The sequence below is a fragment of the Balaenoptera borealis genome, assembly GCF_965194805.1.
Source record: "Balaenoptera borealis genome assembly, chromosome: 15".
NCBI lineage: Eukaryota > Metazoa > Chordata > Mammalia > Artiodactyla > Balaenopteridae > Balaenoptera > Balaenoptera borealis.
This window is the reverse complement of record NC_138871.1, coordinates 60,227,539-60,246,058: the sequence shown is the minus strand read 5'-3', so window position 1 is coordinate 60,246,058 and position 18,520 is coordinate 60,227,539. Positions and strand designations below refer to the sequence as shown.

Genomic DNA, 18,520 nt, shown 5'->3' with positions numbered 1-18,520 from the left:
CTCTACATCCGAAGCACTTCGGGGCTGAGCCTGGCATAGCATATTTAATAACTGCAGAATTAATTCTTCCACATACTGAAGAGCGTCATCACTAGACTCCAGAGTAGGATGAACTTGGCCCTGAACCTATAAACAAAAAGCAAAGTAATTAAAACGTAGGCTTGTTTCATCTAATTAAAGAAATGAAACAAATAATTTTGTTTTTTTAAGTGTGGGTTTGTATTCAAGAACATGGTCTGGCTTGCAAATACAGATTTGAATGTTATGACCCAAGTCTGGAATTCTTAACCTTTTTCCCAGCCACGTGCACCATACATGCTTATTAACATGTTTCTAGAGATTCAGATACTTAATTGCATAATTTCCAATTTTTTTCTTAAACCATGGTTATCCTGGAGTGTGGGAATATAGAGAGGGAGGGGGAGGCTGAACTGGGGATAAAAGATGCAGTTTATATGGTTTTTGCCAAGAACCAGTGGTAGTTAGAACACTTACTCAACATAGTGCTTGGGCAAAATTGACCTCCTATGGGTCCCTTGTTTAACTCTATCTTTCCTACCCAATGATAAAATCCAAGAGGGATATGTCTTATACACCAAAGTAACTCCAGCATCTAGCGCTGTACATGGCACATAATACAAGCTTGATAAATGTCTGTTGAACACAAAGTCACCCTATATCAAAGGACACAAAATGGGCACTTTTGACAATGTGAGACTGTCTATGCTTCAGGAAGATAACTTGATGGTCACTCATTCATAAATGCCCAATAATCTTTACCTTCATTTTCCTCAACCATTTCTTTGGAGGCATCTTAGGCCACCGGTTTTTGTAAAACTTACATTTTAATAACCAGCATAATAGTCTTTACTTGCATCCCTTTGTCACTCACTATGGGTCAAAACTGTTCCCTACTTTAAAAAATGGCAGAAAAATCAGTTTCAGGAGACAAACAATACATGTTTCAAAATATGCTCAACTCTCTAAAGGACGGTAGAGCTCTCAGAGCTCTCACTGGATGAAAGTACACAGTACTCACTAGCCAAGGGCATCTAGTATGGTCTGTCCTACTACATACACCTCATTAGCTGAGGGTTTGACAGCCTCAGTGTATGGAAAAATTTTATTATAAAGTATACCATATAATGAATTTTAAAATATATATTAAAAGTACATAGACATGTATATAAACGTATATATGCACTTATAATACTTTTTAAAGAAAAGTATTTTAGAGGCAAATAACATTATGACAATTCAGAACTGTGTGAGGGGTGCTACACTAATTATGAGGTCTAAAACAATTTACTATTCTTTTACAGGTGAAGAAACTGAGCCCCAAAAGGCTTAAATCATCTGCCCAAGTACTTTTTGTCATTCTTGGTATCGCTATTACCAACCTGATTGTAACTGACCTGCTTACAAATCTCTCACCCTATTAGATGACTGAATAGTTGTACAGTTAAAATAATGGATGGAGTAGGGACTAGGACCTGGAATTCACGTTTCTCAGCTTTCTATTCACCAGGCCGTCGCGTTCTGACTAATGTGTGCAGGTAAAGAAACCTGTAAACAGACTCCTATTCAACACTAAGCATGATTCAAAAAACCTTTTAAAAGCGAAACAAAAAAACCCCCGGAACTTTTGACAATAGTTTTATTTTTATACATTGAATTGCATGCCCTCATTGGCTTAAACTGTTTTCTTAGATACCCTTTACCTTCATGGTTGACTTATCTTCCTTGAAAAGTGAATCCTAACACTTCATGGCGGGTTTTTGTTTTTTTTTTTGGTGGGGGGCTCTCGACATTTTTGAACTCTCTTTTCTTACTATCAGTGACACAACCTATTCTCCTCTTATTTCTTTGTTTCTTTTTCCATTTGTTCCTTATAGAGTTCCATATCTTCCTTCACCCCTCAATGTGGAGTCCGTCCTTGTCTGTCTGCTCCCTTCTTCTGTTCTCTCTCCCAACTAATCTCATTTACTTCCACATTTTTATCACCTGCACGGATGACTCCAAATCTATCTGTAGTCCTGACTTTTCTCCTGACTCTTAGACCCATATACCAAATTACTTGCTAGATATCTCCACCTATCCTACCAAAATCTCAACTATTACATGGGGTTGGGGGGGAGCGGGGAGGAACTTATTATAGATGTTGAACAAGAAAAACTATATCTCACAAATGAAAAACAGTACAGACAGCCCCTGGTTTCACTAAGATGTAGTCCCGGAAAATGTAGCTATAATTGGGGTTACATTCCTATTCAAGGCTCCAGAATCACATAAAATATAGCTACAGATTTATAAAACAACATAATTTTATAAGTAAAGGAGACTTTAGAAGTCATTTCACTCAGTCCCTCTATTTAGCAGATAATAAAAAGGAGACACCCACAATCCTGTAGCTAACTAGTAATGCTGAACCTGGGCCTCCTGGTGTCTAGGCCAAAGCTCTTTCCACTAACCCCCTGACTGTCAACTTGGAGGAGTCCTAGTAGCTCCATCAGCATAAGGAGTAGAATGTCCATGAACTGTATCTATTTATATAGTGGGCTTCTATATAAAACTTCGCTTTTTTTTCTTTTGGCTGCACCATGCAGCATATGGGATCTTAGTTCCCCAACCAGGGATCGAGCCCACACCTCCTGCAGTGGAAGTGTGGAGTCTTAACCACTGGATCGCCAGGGAAGTCCCTAAAGCTTGGCTTGAAGTATGCGGTCATACTTTAAGAAACATCAGCATGTCATAAATGTAAATGCAGCACTATAAATCTTATCATCTGAAAAGGTAAAATCATTCAAAATGGGTAAAATGATCATTGATTACACAAAGGATCCCATGTATTACATAAAATTGTAAATATACTAAAAATCTGACATAAAGCTAAATTGCTAGAGATAATAAATACTAAGATGAAAATATTTAGGGACTTCCCTGGTGGCGCAGTGGTTAAGAATCTCCCTGCCAATGCAGGGGACACGGGTTGGAGCCCTGGTCCGGGAAGATCCCACATGCTGCGGAGCAACTAAGCCCATGCGTCACAACTACTGAGCCTACGCTCTAGAGCGCGCGAGCCACAACTACTGAAGCCTGCGTGCCTAGAGCCCGTGCTCCGCAACAAGAGAAGCCACCACAATGAGAAGCTCGCACACTGCAGCGAAGAGTGGCCCCCGCTCGCGACAACTAGAGGAAGTCCACGCCCAACAAAGCCAAAAAATAAAGATATTTATATTAAAAAAAGGATGAAAATATTTAATCAACAATAATTCTAATTAATTTTAAAAAATATCAAGCCTTTTGAGGAAGTGGTTTAGGTACTTCAAAACACATTTTAGAAAGTGTTCAAGAACACGTAAATTGATCAGATTATATTTTTAAAATGTTCTTTGTTTTTCAAAGAAATCCATAGAAACTGTACAATTCTTCACTAATATAGCTCCATCTTTACCTGCTCTTCAATTTACACTTTATGCTGAAGCAATTCATACTATTCAGTTTGTGAAACATGGCATGCAGTTTTCACTCACACTGTTCTCCGTGGCTATCATTCATTCTCTTACCGTTTCGCCTACCTACCTGACTTTCAAACCCCAGATCTCGTGTCATTTGGGTAGACTTTCTTGCTTCTGGTCTCTTTCTAAGGCAGAATTAATCTCATTCATTTAACTGATTTATTGAACCTATTAAATACTGGATATATAGAGATTAATAAAAAATAGCCCCTGCTCTATGGGTCTTATACTCTGCTCTGTGCTAATCCTTGTACTAGGTATCACATTTTTGTTATTGGGTTTGTCCTACTGAGTTATAATTACATGTTCCCTTGTCTATTTCCTCTATTGATGCTCCCATTACGCAAGGCCTTGTTTATCTACTTATAGAATCATTTTCTCTTTGCTTTTCACTCTAAACCCCTGACATTCAGGGAATACTCAAAGCCTCTGTGTTATAGGGGTGAAAGGAATAAAATATCTCTTTCTCAGAATTAAGAGTGAAAAGGGGTGGTGGTAATGCTAGAGAATCCGGTTGATTTCAGGAGAATAAACCCTTACAGCAGAAACCATTCAACATATAAAGGCAGTAAGAACTAAAATCAATGTTTATTATGTAGAATCAAATGAACTGTATATAAATACAGTGGTGAAATGCTATGGTTTAAAAAAACAAACCAAAAACCGTGATACTGCTTATCACTTATAGTTAAAATGTTAAGCTTGACACCTTGTATGATACATGAAATTTTAGAAATTCAAATTCAAGCAGTTTTATTCGTTGATGGTTACTAATAGCCAAATAAAACCTATTAGGTAAATAAATCAAAGAATTAAGCTTAAATAGAAAATAATGCATGATGCCAACTGTTCACCTAAATTTCTGGAGATTAACCTTTATCACATCTTAAATCTGTCAAATTAGGATCATAAGGTTCATTCATACAAGAGACTAATAAATTATTTTAATTCTCTAAAAACAATACTTCAAAACTCTGACTGAAAAACATGTGCAATGGTAAATGGTTAAAGACAAGCAGAGCACCAATTCCTGAAATAGACTTTGCTCTTCATTCTTTCAAGGAAGATGCTGTTAAGAGATTTCTTTAATGAGCAGACAGAAGTAGCATTCCATTTTCTTATACAGATAGGATAAAAAAACACTTCTCTTCTATGAGATAGTGTTACACTTAAAGTGTTCCATTCCATCTAAATGGTACTCAAAGATATTCAATAGATCAAATGATCCAAATTATTCAAGACTATACAGAATAGGTTACACTGCCAAATTTTATGACAGCCTTTAGAAGCTATCTACAACTAACATTCACTAAGGGTGTGTGTATGAGAGCAATTATAATATGCACTTAGACTTGGGTTTAAAGTCGATGGGGGTTTTCCTTTACATGCAGTTTTCAAAAACATTACATTTTATACTTAGGTTTACTGGCATAGAAAACTCCATATGCTTCTTTAAATGCATTTATCTTAGGTAATTTAAGTAAAGTAAATGCAAAAACTTCACTAAAAAATGAATGATAGCCATGATTAAGAATTTTATATGATCATGACAGTAATTCTTTTGAGGTATAATCATCATATTCGATTAAGGTATAATCATCATATTCAGTTAAACATGCCACCCACTGAATTTTAAACATTTCTTAAGGACTGCCGGCTTCTGTCTTGACAGTTCATTTTGTCTCTAGTAATTTCTAACAAATTCAGAAGCAACTTTGTGGCTATTACTGTCAGATTTATGGAATCTGGAAAAGCAAAGGGATTAGATCTATATCAATTCCTAGCTCTTTGATCCATGAGTCCTCTAACTGTATTCAGGAACCCCTTGGGTAAACACTAAGAAAACACTAAGTTGAATTCTGATGAATCTTTAATAGCCTCTTCTAGCTAATGGCTCTCTGAAGAATTAGAAAAGCTTCTGGATTGTACTTTTGTCACATCTTGAGCCCAGATCTGCTACTTTTATTTAAACATATAACAGAATTTGAAATAAAACTGGTACGCTAAAAACCTTTACAATAGCAAATAATGAAGATTTGGACTGTTAAATCAATTTCTCATTGTTACAATTAGTCAATGTATGATGTTTTAGGTTCTTATTTCTCCTCATTTTGAGGTTTATTTAAAAATCAAAGCAAAAAGCCTTTGTTTAAAAAAAAATTAAAAGCAACAATAATAAAACAAATCAGAGAACTTAAATTTTTTCCAAAAACAAAATTGACTGAAAATATTTTCGCATTTCTTAGGGCTTGTTAATTAGCCTTTAGGCCCATGTATGTAACATTCTTTCCCCCCCCTGATTTCCTCTCATTGCTGGGGACACAAGGATGAATGAGAACATGACATCTGCCCTCAAAGAGTTCAGCTCACAGAGGAGCTAGACATGTCAACAAGTGACAACACAGTGTGATGAGGTTACAATGGAGTTATATTTACGGTACAATGATAACCAAAAAAAGAGTGATCCTTGCTTATGGTGAATGAGGAGTATCAGAAGTCTTCACAAGTAAAACACACTTGAACTGGATCATAAAGGATGAATAACGTGCAACAGGGAAGCAGATAAGGAAGTAGGGCTTTTACTAAAAGAGGTAACATATAAAGAGGCATAGAGGCCAAGACAAAATGATGTATTGGGGAAACTGTAAGAGTTGGATCAAAGACTACACCTGGAAAAAGCTAAGACTGGAAAGGGCAGGCTTATGTGTCATGCTAAGAAGTTGAGAAGTGATCAGGGAAGGAGAAAATGATAGAAGGGTTCCAAACAGACATTGACATAATTAGATCTATTTGCTGAAGAATCTCTCTGGTGTCAGTATAAAGGATGGGTTAAAACAAAGATGAAAGTGAAGAAAGCAAAACTAGTTGGAAGGATGCTGCAGGCTGTGTAAAAAGATACAATGAAGGCCTGAAACAACGTAGAAGCAGTGGGAGATGTAAAAGAAATGAGGAGGTAAGTCTGGATAATTATTTTGGGGGTAGTGAGAACAGCAATGAGGGACAACCACTAATTTCACTAGGATAGGAAATACAAGAAGAGGGTAATGTTTTTCAGAAAGGTAAGAAATTCAAGTTTAACACCTTAGTTTAAGGTTCTTGTACTATATCTAAGGAAACAAAGTTGAAATTGTTTTTTATGAAGTGGTTTTTAGATTTTTATTATATTTTATTTTTGGGGTTGTGGAGAAGACACAGGGAGAAGATAGCTATCCATAAGCCAAGAAGAGAGGCCTCAGAAGAAATCCACCCTGCCAGCACCTGGATCTTGGACTTCTAGCCTCTAGAATTGTAATAAAATAAATTTCTGTTGTTTAAGCCACCCAGTGTGTGGTACTCTGTTATGGCAGCCCTGGTCAACTAATACAACTTTGTAGTTGCTAAAAAGAATAAATCACAGCTTTGTCATTTAACAGATTTCCATAAGGTATTCTTGAGTAAGACAGAAAACTTTAAAGTACAGGAACACTCAAAAAACCACAAGCACACAATACAAACACATACACACTTGTATGTATGTATAATGTATTATATACATCTGTACATGAACATGACAACATGGAGAAAAATATGGAATAATATAACCTAGGTTATTAATATGGGTTAGAAGGACCTGGCAGGGCAGGAATGTGGATGAAAGGGAAGAAAAAAGGGGGAAGAATGAACAAACTACCCCCTCCCGCTCAAAAAAAAAAAAACAAAAAACTCCTGTAATGAAAATAACTGTCATATTTATACACTTTTGTAACACTTTATGTAAATATAAAATTTAGATTTAAATTTTTTCATTTAAATAAAAAATTTCATGATTGCTTTTCTGCTGCGTGTACATCAGCGATGGGAAAGACAATATTCAAAGTCCTTTCCCACAGAAAATAACTACGCACATCAAATTCCAAACACGTGTCAAGTGCCAAGTTTACATCATCTTTCATTTATTTTGCTTTAAAAACAATGAGTATGGCCTTCCTAGACAATTTTTTTTTATTACTTTCTGTGATAACAGAGTTCCCATCAATAAAACAAAGAACTGACTCAAGAAAAGAATCTCTGATGGAGCTTTAGTTCTTCTTCAAAGCATTTCCTTAATCTTCATACTCAAGAATCTTCCATAAGTAAGAGAAATCCCTTATCAGTGATGTCCTGACACAGGTGGGAGCTCTTTATAATATTCCCATCTTTTTTACCCTCGTGCTCCCACTCATTCTATTCTACTTTAAGTTTTGATCCCCGTCTAAGAGGCATCTTTAAAGCTGGAATAGCAAGTCATAACACGTTGTGTCTATTGTCTATGCTTTGACAGTTTTCCCCAAAATACCAACAGATGGCAGTTTGTGACTAACATATCTAATAAAACTCACCAATTGCCTGCCCATAACCTCTAAGCATTACATTCTAAAATCTAGTGAATCAAAGGCAGGGGGAAATTTTTTTTCAAATTCAATCTTCTCCTAATAGATCGGGTTCCTTGACGTATAATCATTAACAGTAAATTGATTTACGAGATGAACTAAATAGATTTCTCCACATTTATACTTTCATTTCTAGAAGGTAAAATGGTCAATGTCATCTGTGAATTCCAGGTGCATTCTTGTAAATTTTATCCATTTTCAGACTTCCTGAGTAAATAAGGCTACATCTCAAGTACGACAATGCACTTATGCATACGTTCAACTAGATACCAGGAATATAAGATAGACATAGTCTCTGCCTTCACAGAGCTTAGAAGTACAAGAGGGGAACAAGACAAGTAATCACAAAAGTAACTACACAGTAAGAGGCAGGGTAGTGAAGAGGTTAAGTGTGGGGTAAATTGTCTAAATTCAAACTCAGTTCTTTAAATTATCAGGGTGTACCCCTAAACAAATTACTTAATCCTTCTGATAATATTATGTACCAGTACACAGTCAAGGTTTACTAAATGTTAGCTGCAGCTATTACTGTTATTCTTATTAAAGGATGCCATGAAGCTACAAAAGGGGCCTAAATTAACCAGGTGGTTCTGGAAATGAAGATTAAAGCTGAAACCTGAAGGGTGAGTAGAATTTAGGTAAAAAGTGGATTGGTGAAGTGAGAGGAATGATATTCTAGGCAAAGGGAAGAGCGTGTACAGACAGGAAGGGGAGAGTGAAGGAAATGAAATTAGAGAGGGTTAGGTAGGGCCCAGATCACTGGCCAGATGCACCAGATGCAGATGCATTTACTAAGATGAGGAAAACTGTAAGAAGCAGATTTTTTAGTAAATGGGAGGACAAGGAGGTTAAGAGTTTAGTTCACTATGCTTGATATCTTCTTTTTAAAAGTATAATTGACATACATTATATTAGTTTCAGGTGTGCAACATATTGATTCAACATTTGTATACATTGTGAAATTATCACAATAAGGCTAGTTACCATATGTCACATACAAAGTTATAAACCTTTTTTCTTGTAATAAGAACTTTTAAAATTTACTTTCTTAGCAACTTTCAAATTTGTAATACAACATTACTGACTATAGCCACCGTGCTGTACATCACATCCCTGTGACTTTATTTCATAACTGGAAGTTTTTATCTTTTGATCCCCTTCACCCATTTTGCCCACCCCTCAACCCCCCTCCCCTCTGGTAACCACAGATTCATTCTCTGTATCTATGAGTTTGGTTTTATTTTGTTTGTCCATTTGTTTTGTTTTTAAAATTCTACATATAAGTAAAATCATATGGTAATTGTCTTTCTCTGACTTATTTCACTTAGCGTAAAACCCTCAACGTCCATCCATGTTGCTGCAAATGGCAAAATTTCATTCATTTTATGGCTGATTAGTATTCCATTTTGTGTGTGTATACACACACACGCCCCACATCTTATTTATCCGCTCATTCATTGATAGACACTTCGGTTGTTTCCGTATCTTGGCTACTGTATTCTATTGTGTGTGTGGATACACACACACATCCTACATCTTATTTATCCACTCATTCACTGATAGACACTTCGGTTGTTTCCTATCTTGGTTGCAATGAACATAAGGGTGCACGTATCTTTTCAAATTAGTGTTCTCATTTTCTTCAGATAAATACCCAGAAGTGGAATTGCTGAATGATATGGTAGTTCTATCTTTAATTTTTTGAGGAACCTCCATACTGTTTTCCATAGTGGCTGCACCAATTTACATTTCCACCAACAGTGCACAAAGGTTCCCTATTCTCTATATCCTCACCAACACTTGTTATTTCTTGTCCTTTTGATTATAGTCATTCTTACAGGTGTAAGGTGTGTCACACTGTGGTTCTGATTTGCATTTCGCTGATGATTAGTGATGTTGAGCATATTTTAATATGCATGGTTGGTCATCTGTGTATCTTCTTTGGAAAAATGTCTATTCAGACCCTCCACCCACTTTTTAATAAGATTGGTTGTTTGTTTTGTTGTTGAGTTGTATGAGTTCTTTACATATGTTGTATATTAAGTCCTTATCAGGTATATGATTTGCAAATATCTTCTACCATCCATTACGTTGCCTTTTATTAATGGTTTCCTGTGCATAAGCTTTTCAGTGTGATGTAGCTCAGCGGTCCCCAAACTTTTTGGCACCAGGGGCCAGTTTCATGGAAGACAATTTTTCCATGGACCGGGGGTGCTGGAGTGGTACATTCAAGCACATTATATTCATTGTGCACTTTATTTCTATTATTATTATATTGCAACATGTAATGAAATAATTATACAACTCACCGTAATGCTGACAGGAGGCACAGCTCAGGTGGTAATGCGAGCAATGGAGAACGGCTGTAAATACAGATGAAACTTCACTCGCTCGCCCGCTGCTCACCTCCTGCTGTGCGGCCTGGTTCCTAACAGGCCACGGACCGGTACCGGTCCGTGGCCTGGGGGTTGGGTACCCTGATGTAGCTCATTTTTTTATTTTTGCTTTTGTTGCTATTGCGTTTGGAGTCAGATCCAAAAATATATCTCCAAGAGCAATGTCAAGGAACTTACTGCCTATGTTTTCTTCTAGGAGTTTTATGGTTTCTGGTCTTACATTCAAGTCTCTAATCCATTTTGAGTTAAATTTTGTGTATGATAAGTTAGTAGTCCAGTTTTCCCATCACTGTTTATTAAAGAGACTGTCCTTTGCCCATTGCATATTCTTGCCTCCTTTTTTTGCAAACTAATATACCATCTATATGTGGGTTTATTTCTGAACTCTCTATTCTGTTCCATTGATCTACATGTCTTTTATGTTGATACCATACTGTCTTGATTATGATAGCTTTGTAATATAATTCTGAAACCAGGAAGCATGATGTCTCCAGCTTTGTTCTTTCTCACGATTGCTTTGGCTATCTGGGATCTTTTGTGGTTCCTTCCATAAAAATTTTAGGATTGTTTGTTCTATTTCTGTGAAAAATGCCACTGGAATTGATAGGGATTGCAATGAATCTATAGATTGCTTTGGGTAATATAGATATTTTAACAATATGTTAAAAACTGTTCCAATCTGTGAGCACAGGATGATTTTTCCATTTACATGTGTCTTCTTCAATTTCTTTTGTCAATGTCTTATAATTTTCAGTGTGCAGGTCCTTTCACCTCCTTGGTTAAATTTATTCCTAGGTATTTTATTCTTTCTGATGTGAGGGTAAATGGGATTACTCTATTAATTTCTCTGATAGTTCACTGTAAGTGTATAAAAATGCAATAGATTTTTGTATATTGATTTTGTACCTTTCAACTTTATTGATTTATTAGTTCTGTTTTTATTTTTTTGGTGGAGTCTTTAGGGTTTCCTAAATATAAAATCATGCCATCCACAAATAGTGACAGTTTTACTTCTTCCTTTCCAAATTGGATGCCTTTTATTTATTTTTCTTATCTCATTGCTTTGGACTTCCAGTACCAATACCAGTGGCAAAAGTGAACACCCTTGTCTTGCTCCTGATCTTAAGGAAAAAGCTTTTAGCTTTTCCCTGTTGAGTATGATGTAAGCTCTGGGCTTGTCATATATAGTCTTTATTATATTGAGGTACACTCCCTCTATACTAATTTTCTTGAGAGTTTTTATCATAAATGGAGGGTGAATTTTGTCAAACACTTTTCCTCCATCTGTTGAGATGATTATAGGATGATCTGGACTTCATTATGCTTGAGATGTCTTTGAAATATGAAACTAGCAAACAATCAGTTTAATATATGGGTAAACAAGCCTGGAATTCTATTTTTAATAAGTTTATCACATTGTGCTCCTATGAAAATAGCAAGAAGTAGATATTAGATCACTGTTAAAACAAAATTGTCACAAAAAAACAATAAAACTTTTTTTCCTCCTACAGATCCCATACTATCCAGCAGAAATTAGAGGCATTTTTTTAATGCTTTGAAAACCGTAGCCCACAGTTCCCTTACCACACCAATTCCATGATGGTAGCTAGGAAGGCTATGGGGGTATGAGTATTAAACTAGAATATCAGATGTGGCTTTTCCCTACATCTTTCTACTATTCTAGAACATGGCTAAATGTCCCTGGCAAAGAAGGGAGCCTACTGACTCTTGGGCTCAAATGTGATGAATACGTTCTTCACAGGGAAGCTCTAAAAGAATAATGAAAAGCATAGTATGCACAAATGGTTGGGTATAGAGATTATTTCAATGCAAGAGAAGAAAACAGCCACAGAATGATAGATCTGCTTCAGATTTCCTGATAACTAGCATTAATTAGTATTTATTATAAAGTATCACATGTTTATGCTTCATAAAAATACACTGATTCTATATAAGGAAGTATCTTGATTTTGTAAATATTAAGCAATATGGCAAGAACAATAGAGCTGTCAAATGATAGTCTGCAAAATAAAGTATTAAGTCTTATGATTCATTTAAAAACTTCATTCTTTCAGTTCACAAAACAATTAAATTCATGGGATCTTTCTAATAACTTAAACAAGACCTCTTATTTTCTTGGAGACTGCCAATGGGGGAAATAATGAGAGTTGTTGTCAGAAGATCTATCTTGGAGGTCTGACTTTACCTGTATGTATGTATGCATGTATTTGTTGTCTTAGGTAAATCATATCTCCTAAATCTCAAATTTCTCACCTGAAAAAGGCAATATCATTACCCATCTCCAGAGGACACTTGATCAAATGAAGTCATATAACTGAAAGTACTTTAAATGGTAGAATGCTAAATAATTGTAAGTAGTCATTATTCACATTACCACATGCAGTGAGGTACAAATTATAGCAGTTGAACATTAAAAACAGATGAAGATTGTATGTACTTGAATTCATCAATTTGACAAATTTCTCTTTAGATATAGTACCAACAAAATCCAGTTTATCCCACTTTGCATTATATAATCCCATATATCAGTGGCTGTAACCGAAACCATGCTTAACAATTACCTGAAGTTTTTTGCTTTTTTTAAATTGTGGTAAAATACACACAAAATTTACCATTTAACCATTCTTAAGTACACAATTTAATGGCATTAAGCACATTCACTGTTTTGCAACCATTACCACTATCCATCTCCAGAACTTTTTCATCATCCCAGAATGGAATTCTGTACCCATTAAACAATTCCCCTTTCCCTCCTCTCCTCAGTTCCTGGTAACCGCTTTTTGTCTCTATGAATTTGACTATTGTAGGTACCTCATATGAGTGGAATTATACAACACTTATCCTTTTGTGCCTGGCTTCTTTTGCTTCACAAAATCTTTTCAAGGTTCATCCACACTGCAGCATATATCAGATTTCATTCTTTTTTAAACTGATAACTCCTAATAATCAAAAGACTATTTTTTAGAGCAATTTTAGTTTCACAGCAAAACTGAGCAGAAAGTAGAGAGATTTCCCATATACCCTCTGCCCGCATACATGCATAGCTTCCTCTGTTATCAATATCCCTCTATCAGAGTGGTACATTTGTTACAATTGATGAACCTATATTGACACATCATTACCACCTAAAATCCTTAAGAGTTCACTCTTGGTTTTATACGTTCTATGTAATTTAAATTACACTTGTTCATTGTTGATATATAGGAAAGTGATTGACTTTTGTAATTTAACCTTATATCTTGCAACCTTGCTAGAATCACTTATTAGTTCCAGGAGTTTTTTTGTCCATTCTCAGGAGTTTTTTTTTTTTTTTTTTTTTTGTCCATTCTTTGAGATTTTCTACATAAACAACCATGTCATTTGCAAGCAATGATGGTTTTATTTCTTCTGTCCAAATCTGCATTCCATTTATTTCCTTTTCTTGTTTAATTGCATTAGCTAGGACTTCCAGTATGATGCTGAAAAGCAGTGTTAAGAGGGCACATCTTGGCACTGTTCCTGATCTTAGAAATGCTTTGAGTTTCTCAACATTAAGTATGATGTTAGTTGTAGGTTTTTTTGTACCTATTCTTTATCTAGGTGAGGAAGTTCCCCTGTATCCCTAGTTTACTAAGTTTTTATCATGAATGAGAGTTGGATTTTGTCAATTACTTTTTTTGCCTCTACTGATATCACCATGTGATTTTTTTCTTCTTTAGCCTAGCTATGTGAGAGGTTACATTAATTTTCATTCATTTCTTTTTAAGGCTGAATGATATTCCATTGTATGTACATAGCACATTATGTTTATCCATTTATTCATCCAGCAATGACTATTTGGGTTGTTTCTACCTTTGGTTACTGTGAATAGTGCTGTTATGAACACTGGTGTACAAATGTCTGTTTAAGTCCCTGCTTTCAACTCTTTGTGGTATATACAGGCATACCTCACTTTATCATGCTTAGCAGATACTGTGTTTTTTTGTTTTTTGTTTTTTTAACAGATTGAAGGTCTGTGGCAACCCTGTGTGGAGCAAGTCTATTAACACCATTTTCCCAACAGCATTATTTTTTAATTAATATATGTATAGTTTTAAAGACATAATGCTATTGCATACTTAACAGACCACAGTGTAATAGAAACATAACTTTTATAAGCACTGGGAAACCAAAAAATTCATGTGACTAGCTTTACTGCAGTATTTGCTTTATTGCAATGATCTAGAACCAAGGTATGCTTGCACCTAGAAGTAGAATTGCTGGAATATATGGTAATTCTATGTTTAGTTTTTTGAGGAACCACCATAATGTTTTCCGCAGCAGCTGTACCATTTTACATTCCCATCAGTAATGCAAGAGGGTTCCAATTTCTCCAAATCCTGCCAACACATTGTTTTCTGATTTTTTGATAATAGCTATCCTAATGGGTGTGAAGTGGTATCTCATTGTAGTACTCAATTTCATTTCCCTAATGATTAGTGATGTTAAATGTGGTTTTGTTTTTTTTAAACACCCTTGATGATTCTGATATAGGTGGCTAATCAGAAGACCCCACTTTTCAGAAAACACTGATCCTATATTAGGCATCCCTGAAAACAGGGAAGAACTGAGGAAAAAGTTGAATCAGAAAGCAGTTTTCAACAGAAGCCAACTTGAAAGAGCTCCTAATGGCCAAAGCTGGAACAACTAAGCAATAAAATAAGTAACAATAGTACTGTATTGGGGGGAGAAGCAAGATAGGGGGAGGAAATTAAGAGGTACAAACTACTATGTATAAAATAAATAAGATACAAGGATACAATATGCAGCACAGGGAATATAGCCAATATTTTATAATAACTTTAAATGAAGTATAATTTATAAAAATATAGAATCACTATGTTATATGCCTAATATTGTAAATATAAACTAACATAATCAACTATACTTTAATTAAAAAATAGTACTGTATTATAACCCAAAGAATAAAATAAATATCCATGAGTTTCCTACTAGAGGGCAGTGACTGTCTCCCTTTTCTTTATATCTTAGCACTTCCCATGTGCCTGGTGCTAGCGAATATTCAATAAACTGCAACCAACTTATGTAACCTTGGCTTTCATTTTCCCCGTTTTCTCTGTGATCTGAGTTTCATTCTTTGTATTGAAACAATCTATTTACAAAAATTTTGTGCATAAACACTAAATGTAGACTACTAAACAGCAAATAAAATATTCCAAAAAAGCAGTGCCTGGTGTCAGTTCAGTTCAACAAACTCCACTGAACACCTTTTAACATGCCAATCCAGGAAAATGTCTGATTTAATTTTTCTTCTCCATGACCATTTTTCTCCTTCTGGAGAGATGAGGGTAGTAATTGAGTTGATGTTGTATTTTATTTATAAGAATCTATAGTTCTTATTACATTATGTTTAGTTTGTGTACAACAGTGCTTCTCAGACTTTAACATGCATATATGTCGCCTAAATATCTTGTTTAAAATACAGATTATGATTTAGTAGTTCTAGGGTGGGCATTTGGTAGTTCTATCAATGCTGCTGGTCTAAGGACTGTACTTTGCACAAGGATACATACATCTGTCTATTTTGCTAAATTTTTAGCTCCTTGAGAGGAGGGACCATTTCTTACCTTTATATTGTAGTTTCTGGTACTTCAGGAGGAGCTCAAGTACAACACTTTGAATGAGTGAGTAAAATTATATGTACAATGTATTCAACTCCCTTGATGTTTCATCTATAACACCAAATTAGGAATTCCAACTTTCCCATAGGTACAAATAATCCTCTATAACAGGGGTCCCCAACCCCTGAGCCACGGACCGGTACTAGCCTGTTAGGAACCAGACTGCACAGCAGGAGGTGAGCAGCAGGTGAGCAAGCGAAGCTTCATCTGTATTTACAGCCGCTCCCCTTCGCTCACATTACTGCCTGAGCTCTGCCTCCTGTCAGATCAGCGGCGGCATCAGATTCTCATAGGAGCACGAACCCTACTGTGAACTGCGCATGCGAGGGATCTAGGTTATGCACTCCTTATGAGAATCTAATGTCTGATGATCTAGGTGGACCTGAGGGGAGCGGCTGCAAATACAGATTATCATTAGCAGAGAGGTCTGACTGCACAGAGACCATAATAAATCAATTGCTTGCAGACTCATATCAAAACCCTATCAGTGAATGGCAAGTGAAAACAAGCTCAGGGCTCCCACTGATTCTGCATTATGGTGAGTTGTATAATTATTTCATTGTATATTACAATGTAATAATAGAAATAAAGTGCACAATAAATGTAATGCACTTGCATCATCCCGAAACCGCCCCCTCCCCCTGGTCTGTGGAAAAACTGTCTTCCGTGAAACCGGTCTCTGGTGCCAAAAAGGTTGGGGACCACTGCTCCTTAAGTCCATTAGTTCCTTTCCAATTCTCTTCTACTTCACGAAATCCTAACTTCATTCATGAAAAAAAAAACTGAACTCAATCACAACTAGATCATTCCCATTGGTATACAAAACTGCTCAGAACAACAAAAAAAGCTTTCCTCGCCCTCAGGTCCCCTAGCCTTCCACTCATTTTCTATTGCCTTTCAGAGATATACTCCTCAAGTCTCCATAGTAATTTTCTCTACCCACCCCCTAGGCTCTTCTCCACTTAGGTCTGTCAGGGTCACCAGGGACTGCCATTCTGCAAAGTGGCCAGGGCTAAATCCCTCACCTCATCTCACTTGACCTCTTGGCAGCATGACATAGTTGACCACAGTTGAAACCCCTCCTTCATTTGACTTCCAAGGCACCATGCTCTCCTAATGGTCCATTTCAATGGACACTCTTAGTCTTCTCTCCATCTCTGAAGTGCTGGCGTCCTCCAAAGCTCAATCCTTGGCACTCTTCTCTTCTTCATCCAGTGTACTCTCTTTAAGTGACCCAGTCCATGGCTTTACCAACTATTCACTCATAATTCCCCCATTTTTATCCCCAAACTTAACCTTTCCCCTGATGGGATATCTACACTATATACATCTCCACTTGAACGTCTAATAATTCCCTCAAACTTACCACAACCCAAACTGAATTCTTAGGTCTGACTCCACCCTCAAACTACTCCTCCTCACATTTTTCTCATCTCAGTAAATGGCACCTCCATTCAGTCAGCATGGGCCAAAAATACAGCAGTCAACCTTGATTCCTCTTTTCATTCTTCCCTATACATTCAACAAATCTATTTGTTTTACCCAAAATATACCCCAATTCTGACACCTTCTTACCACCTAAACTACTAGTCCACATGACCATCACCTCTTGCCTCCAAACTGGCCACTTTGGTTCATTCTTGCCCATCAATAATCTTTTTTCCTTCAGAGTGACCAGAATCATCTTTTTTTTTTAAACCTAAATTTGACTTTGTCCTTTGCTCAAGATTTTCTAATGGTTTACCATCACTAAGCATGTAAGTTCCTAGATGAAGTAGTCCCTTTCTACTTCTCCCAGCTTATCTCTTATAATTCTTCCTCACAAATGTAACACTCTAGTCATACTGGTTGTCCTGACCTTTCTTACACATACCAAGTTTGTCCTGCTTCATGGTCCTTAGCTAACCCCTTTTAGGATGGTCCTTCACCAGGTTTTTGCATGGCTGGCTCTTTCTGAACATTCTTGTCTCTTCTCAAATGTCACCTCCTCCAGAGGCCTTCCTTGACCACTACATTTAAAAGAACACCTCCTTTCTTATCTCTCAGACCCTCTTTATCCCAACCTGCTTCATTTTGTTTATTACACTTACTCTTTTCTGAAACCACAGTAGTTCTTTGTCCATTTATTTGTTTGCTTTCTCCTACCAGAATTTAAGGTTCATGTAAATAGCGACTTTGTCTCATCACTTTCTACCTCTGTGGTATCTAGAATACCTCTTGTCATTTTGTTGGTTGGTTGAATGAATAAATGAATGATTAAGAAACAAAAACCACTAAATATATTTATAATTAAAGTCAATTCAAATTTTTAAGAAATTAAAAGAAATCCAAGTTTGATGTGAATTAGACTTACTACAAAACCATTGCCATTAGTCTCTAAAAACTCCTTGTAAGCATCAGAAAGTTCCCTTCAGACTGTGAATACAAAGCATCTGCTTCTATATCCTTCAATGATTAAATCAATTTTCTGAAGTACTACCAATGTTAAGCTGAAAATAAGAAAACTATCCTTACTT

General features: G+C 36.1%; 1 protein-coding gene across 3 annotated transcripts in view; it reads right to left on the bottom strand.

The window, feature by feature from the left end:
* Positions 1-18,520, bottom strand: part of SOS1 (SOS Ras/Rac guanine nucleotide exchange factor 1) — a 151,134-nt gene that overhangs the window by 81,897 nt on the left and 50,717 nt on the right. For all 3 annotated transcript variants that reach the window (XM_082357996.1, XM_082357994.1, XM_082357995.1), the window contains exon 2: positions 1-126. In XM_082357996.1, coding sequence (XP_082214122.1) covers positions 1-126 — 126 coding nt within the window. The remainder of the gene's footprint in view (positions 127-18,520) is intronic.